General features: G+C 41.6%; 1 protein-coding gene across 1 annotated transcript; it reads right to left on the bottom strand.

Moving 5' to 3' along the window:
- Positions 1-557: 557 nt before the first annotated feature.
- LOC147889021 (large ribosomal subunit protein eL6-like) lies at positions 558-1,795 on the bottom strand. The gene is made up of 4 exons (XM_087392548.1): positions 1,444-1,795; positions 1,256-1,362; positions 990-1,165; positions 558-901 (listed from the first exon to the last, which is right to left on the bottom strand). Exons 1-4 carry the CDS (start codon positions 1,692-1,694, stop codon positions 746-748), a joined length of 690 nt encoding a protein of 229 aa, XP_087248674.1. The 5' UTR covers positions 1,695-1,795; the 3' UTR covers positions 558-745.
- Positions 1,796-6,555: the final 4,760 nt, after the last annotated feature.

The following is a 6,555-nucleotide window of genomic DNA, read 5'->3' on the forward strand; positions in this document are numbered from 1 at the left end:
CCACATCTGTTGAATCAAACGCTTTATCTTCAACTGCAGGCTCCAAGTAGAAAGCCCTAGAATAGGACATTAAACGCTTTACCTTAAACTGGCTCCAAACGAGACCCCGAGTAAAGAGCTTTAAAAAAGGATATCTCACTAGAAAACTTATGACGGCTGCATCCATACCAGATGATCTAAGTGGATAAACAAATAAGTAAACGTACAAGAAATATTAGAATAACTACAGGAACTTCAAATATTGGAAGAACAACACGAAGAGCCATTCTGTAATGTGAAATAAGCTCAGCCAGCTGCAGCCACATTGGAAACGTCAAAAAATCATCAATTCAGGATTTGCTGTTAATGAACCAGATCGTGTAATCTGGCATATACGAGTGCCCTGGTGGACAACCTTCCTGGTGAGATATTTATTTATTTTAAAAAAAAGCCACCACAATAATTGCAACACATACGACCGCAAAAACTGCGAGCAATTACAGCTTACCAAACTCTTCATTCCAATTGATGATCTTACAAAAGTAACTGCCATAAAGAGAGCCGCCCACAAAGTATGATTAAGTTTCAAACAAAAAGGTTTAGAACCCCCTTCGACAATTTAGCCGTTGGCACACACCGTTAAGTCGAGAGTACAAAGGAAGACAATAACAGAATTTGAGGCCAAAAATTGCATCACTACATTGAAGTAGGCAAAGCTTTAAAGAGTCTTGAGCTAAGCAAGGATCGCTCATCCAAAAGATAAACTTTAAAACACCAACTCATGAGGCTTTACTCCTGATTTCAAGCTAAATCTTGCACTCAAATAGGCTTTCATGTCTGGAATGGCTTCAATGATCGGAACGACCTGCCCATCAATAGCCTTCTGGTCTTCTTTCTTAGCCTCCGGCAAAGTTTTTCCCTCCTGCCATCAATAACATCATGCTTGAAATCGGCACGTACACCTCATGGACATCCAGTTTGCAAACGAAGATGGGAGAACAGAATCTCACCTCATCTGCTTCGAAAAATTCACTCTCTCCTTTCTTCTTTTTAGCAACCTCTTTCTTGAAATAGCTGTCCGAGAACTTGCTCACATCTACAGAGCTAATGTCAAATTTGGTGGATGTTGCAATAACATATGACTGATTAACTCTCCGCAAGGGTACTCCATTGAACCTAAAAGGACCTGCGAGGTAGAATATCGTGTTGTAAAGGAAAGCTGAAAAAAGCATTTACTCAAAGGAAAAAAGAAACCACAGGGTCAATAACTCGATACCTGTGACCAAAAGCAAGCCAGACTCTAGCTGTTTGAGGAAAACGACGCGCTTTCCCTTGAAATGACCAGCTAAAAGGATAAGTACAGTTCCAGGGGTGACGCTGGACCTGCCAGAACAAGAAGAGGGAATGTTCAACCCTACATATCACAGAATTTAAAGGAAGAGGACATATTATTGGGTTACAAACCTGAGTTTTGTGATTTTGTGTTTGCGCTTGTTGCAGAGAGGCGTGGGGACGTCATCAGCGGGATAAAACTTGGGAGGCTTGGAGGGAGGGGCCTGGGGGTGGACGTTGGGATCGTGATGAGGGAGGGTGCCACCGTTCTTAGCCTTGATGGCCCAGATGCCTCGTTTGTGGTACATGCGAGATCGCGAGCAGCGACCGACGCCTCGAGTCAAGTCCTTGTTACGGGAAGCTCTGGCTACGGACTTGGCCATCTCTGTTCCTGAGGGTACCTCGCGCTCGAACAGCAGGCAAATGCTCCCTCGCAACGCAGCAGCAGCACAGAGCTCAACCACCTAAAAGAGAAACACAAATGAAACAACAACAACATGTGTAGACGACGATCTTAGGGTTTTCTGACCACACCTCGGTTTGACTTTAACCCTCGTCACCTTTACCCAGCATGTATCGCGGTTTAGGTCACACACTCTTTAGGAGTCTTACCTTGGGCACATGAGCTCCCTAATATGCCTTTCCGGCAGCCCGCTGCTGCTGATGTGGCACTGAAATTTCTACCGGATGGAAAACGGAAGGGAAAACTGAACCTAACTCTTGCAATCCGAGCACACAAGCAGGGAAGGGGAGGCAATGAAAGGATAACCAATGGAAAGGAGCCACCTTAAGAACACTTACCTGCATTACGATGAAGCTTACATATCGGATTACATGTGCCCATAACTCCTACAACTTCCAGTAAACTTTTGATAGCCTTGTGCCCGTAATTCTGATAGCATCAGGTAGGCAACTTTCTTGATGGATTGGTATCTCTGGCACACATATGCCCAAGCTGTCTATCCACTCAAGCTAATAAGTGCGCAATCTGTTGCGCACAAGCTGCTCATTGGAGGCTCCCTCGTCATGGCAATCATATAAGTTCACACGGTTTATTTCTTAGGGTCCTAGCTATGACCCCGACTGCTGTGTTGTACACCCTTTGCACACCCTCCATTGGCATCCACTCCATAAACTATCCTGTGCCGGTCGAAATGTCTCCTTGGACCGGTCCCGTCGATTGCATGTGAGGGGCGCACACATTTGCAAAATGGCACCTCGCCAAACCGTGGTGCCAATTTGCATTCATGTAGATGCATAGATGCACCCTCTTTCAAAAGCATGTGCCCTTGAGTGGTGTGCCTCCAGCTATACACAATGGGTCACGTGTGTACAAACCCTTGGTGTCTCTTTTATTAGGAGTCTATGGAATCATGGTAATTTTGAATAATCTAGGCCAAGTTTGTTTTCCTTTGTGTTTGGTCAAGCTGGTTGCCTTAGCAAGTGGGTTAGTACTAATTAGATTTTAATTATTAGCATTAATTACGTTGTTAAAGGGCATTAACCGTTAGCACTAATTAAGTTGTTAATGGGCCATTGTGGTTTTGCCACCTTTGTTGGCTTGCCATAGGTGCAAATCATAGTGACGCTCTCATCCAAAAGTGAAAAATAAATGTTTTCCTATTTTCCTTTATTTTGTTTTTGATGGCCTAGTACGTGGTCGCCACGTCCGTGCGCTAGGAGCTGTTTGGTCTGCGAGTGGACACAGTGGCTGTGCACCACGTGTTTTGGTCTCGTGTGCCTCGCGCTTCACCTCTACCCATACATGTGTGCATGCTATTGGGTCGCTACCTACTCCTGCATGTGTTTGCATGGACTGACTTCGTCTTCCACGCTTCCTCTTTGCTTGGTTGGGAGATCTTCCCTGAATTCAGTGATTCGTATCGGCATGGGCGACATAAACTCATTCCTAAATTGTGCGGTATGGGCATACATTGCATTAACTATTTTGGTGCTCGGTGGTTCACATCATCAGACATGCTAACCTTTGCTTTTGTTACAAGACATTGCGAAGTTCGTGAGGCAGCACAGTCTGTTTGTGTGTTCGGAGTCTTGTAGTTCAATCAGTGTGTTTACAGTCATGGGTGGCAGTGATGAAGAGCAAGTATCTGGGGATTCAATGGACACTAGTAGTGGACAGTTTGAAAAGGGTACCAGGTTTTCAACTTCCAAATTTTGATTCCTTCTTCCGTCCTGCTTTCGATATTCGTCACCTCGAATTTCAATTTTCTTGTTTCTGGCTTTCTTTGTGGTTTGATTTTTGGATCGTTTGCAGACATGATGGGTATGGTCGAGCGTCACCCAGGGTGTGTTGAAGAAGCTACCTTAGATATTGCGATGATTCTAGCATCTATTCAGTCTAAACGATTAATTGTACTGTTGGTTCATTGTTCTGTGTTTCTGACCGGTCATTGTGTAGATGTTGTTGAAAGTTCAAACAACGAGGGAGCAATAGTGGCTGGTACTAAGGGGAAAACAAAGGTTTTCGACAATGCAGGTGGACTATATGAGAACAAGAATAAAGGTGACCTGTCTGGTTTCTAGCTTCTCTTCTTTCAGGGTATCTCTGCTCCTAGCCATAACATCATCATCTAGGCATCAATCAAATGATTACCTCTGTGCTAAGCCTACAAGCAGTTGTAGGTTTTTTGCCTTGCCTAGTTTCCAGCTTCTCTACTTTTGGGGAATTTCTATTGCTACCTATAAGATCTTCATCAGGGCTTCGATGAAATGATTAAGGCTGTGTCAATCATATGAGTAGTTTTTGGTTTCTGTCTAGTCTCTCTGATCATGGTCGGACAATATTTGTCGGCTTGTAAGAGCTTTGGACGTTTTTAGCTCTTGAATTGTTTTGCTTTGGTTGTGGATGCTTGGTATTGTCTACGGTAACATAAAACCGTGCATGTTCCGTGATTTGCAACCACAATAGGTTATGTTGCTTGTGTTGATTTTCATTTACAGAATTTAATCTTGGTGATTATAGTCGCGGATGGGATGTGTTGCTTATGTTGATTCCCATTTATACACTCCAATCGTAGAATCAATTTTCGGTCACACGTTGAGTTCAGATTTTAGAGTGTCAAGGAAATTCATTGCTTTTGTTCTTGTTTCGACAATCTATTTTTGATTCGCGTGTGTGCTTACACATGTTTGTATTGAAGAGTTGGTTGTCGAACTGGATCCATGTGTATTCCATAAAGTTGCTATGAAAGGATAATGAAGTTTAAGCACATCATCAACATGGTTACCATGGATTTGTATAGCCACTTGCAAACCGTGTTGCAAAGTTAACAACACAACCTTTCAAAGATGGTACACGCAAGATGTTCTGCACACACTCGCAACTGTAATAGAATGGACAATTTGCATCTCTACCGCTCGTGGCCCTCCACAGCTACTGCATGGATTCAACGAGCGGACTATTTAGGCTGATGAAGTGTAGTACTCTACTGACCTGGTCAAAAGTAAAACATGTTGTAATCATGGCCACTTCCTTCTATGAATCAAATTTAATTGAGCACTTGAACCTTCTTCCCGTAGCCTAGTTGAGATACTTGGCTTGCAGAAGTTTTATCTAGTGTTGCTCGTCAAAGGTTGCCCTTTGGGACTGTCGCAGATCAAAAACTCCCAAGCCATGCCGAGCTTGCATGAAAGATATTTTTTTCACAACATACATGACAATACCTTCATATACAAACTCTTGCACTAGCCGTGCAAGTGTGTTTCTCCTCTTTGCCACAAATGTCAACTGAATGATGAGAAGGTGTGCTTAGAAAAAAAGGTGCTGCAAATAATTTGCTAGTTCCTGATGTACTTATTGTGGCACGATCTTCAGCATTTGGCATGTTTGCAACAATGATCTGATCTGATGGTGGCCCATTGAGGTCTCATTTCACAATAACAAATGCTATGGTATCCATCAACGATATAAATGAAGTTGTTGTTGTTTCTACTTGGTTTGTTGCCCATGGTGCATATATTATTATTGGTTTCTTAGGGACAAATGATATGACACTATCAAATGGCTCACCCTTGATAATTGTTGTTGTTGCATCAACTCGCAAAATGATATGAAAGAAGTGCCACCCTCTCACACAACCCTTCTTGAAATGGTTAGGCCTTCTATTCTGGAGAAGCTTTCAACTTGTAACACATCCTTCAGTTGCAACACATGCGTGTGTGGAACATGGACAATGATTGTTTCACAACACTATGTGTTTGTCAAGTCAACTCGCATAAAGATGAGGTAAGGTACATCCTTAGCTTTGAAGGTGCCATATTTTGCTAAAACTTTCCCTTTGAAAGCAAATCGATATGGCACATACTTTGACATAGCATCTATGGGTAGAACTAGGAGATTGTTGAACTGCAACAAACCTAACTCTGTTGGGACTATTGTTGTGCTTCAACGGTTGCAATATTTGTTGTGTCAAGCAGATCCTTCCTTTGCTCTTGTTGATCCTAGGTGATAAGCTTGAACTTGCTGAAATATTGAGTTAACACTATTGTAAGTAAACCTTGCTTTGCCTAGCAATGCTCAAACTATGTTCTCCCATATCTACCTTGTCATGGTAACTTATAAAAATAAGTAATTCATGTGAATTTTTCAATGACCTTTTTTGTTTCCCTTGATTTCTTGCTGTACGTTTTTGTGTGATAACCATGCTACCCAAGTTTGTTCTAACCCAACATCACATGGTAAACTGAATATTCTTGTGCAAGATAAAAGTTTGACTTGATGTCATTTCAACTTCACACAACATGGTACCATAAGATTACAAAAACTATTTCTTCCTCTTGTGTCTTCAAATATTATGTACAAAATAATTTATCATTGTCCATCTACATGCCAAAACAAATCGAACTTTGCAAAGGCACCAATCAACTGCTTGTATGGTAAAGTTCTGTGAAACATTAACTTAAGCTTGTTATGAGCTACATTTACAAATTTTTATTTGAATAATAAATATATTGTTTTATTTAATAAGGGAATGGTCAAACATGCTATCCGTTAACAATCTTAGATTCACTATCTTCTTATCGGTGGTCAAATTTCCATCTCTATTTAGCAACGCATCTTCTAAACACTCCCTCTTTTCTGTATCTCTTTTCGGGCTACCCAACAATATAAATTGATTATAAACACAACACAACAATACTTGTTCAAAATACAAGCTATGTTTTCCACTCATTTACACTTGCAAAAGTAAGCAAGCAACTCAAACTCTTGCATTAATCAAAATC

This window comes from Dipteris shenzhenensis, chromosome 21 (assembly GCF_047967505.1).
Source record: "Dipteris shenzhenensis isolate YYH24624 ecotype China chromosome 21, Dip_SZ_1.0, whole genome shotgun sequence".
Taxonomy (NCBI): Eukaryota; Viridiplantae; Streptophyta; class Polypodiopsida; order Gleicheniales; family Dipteridaceae; genus Dipteris; species Dipteris shenzhenensis.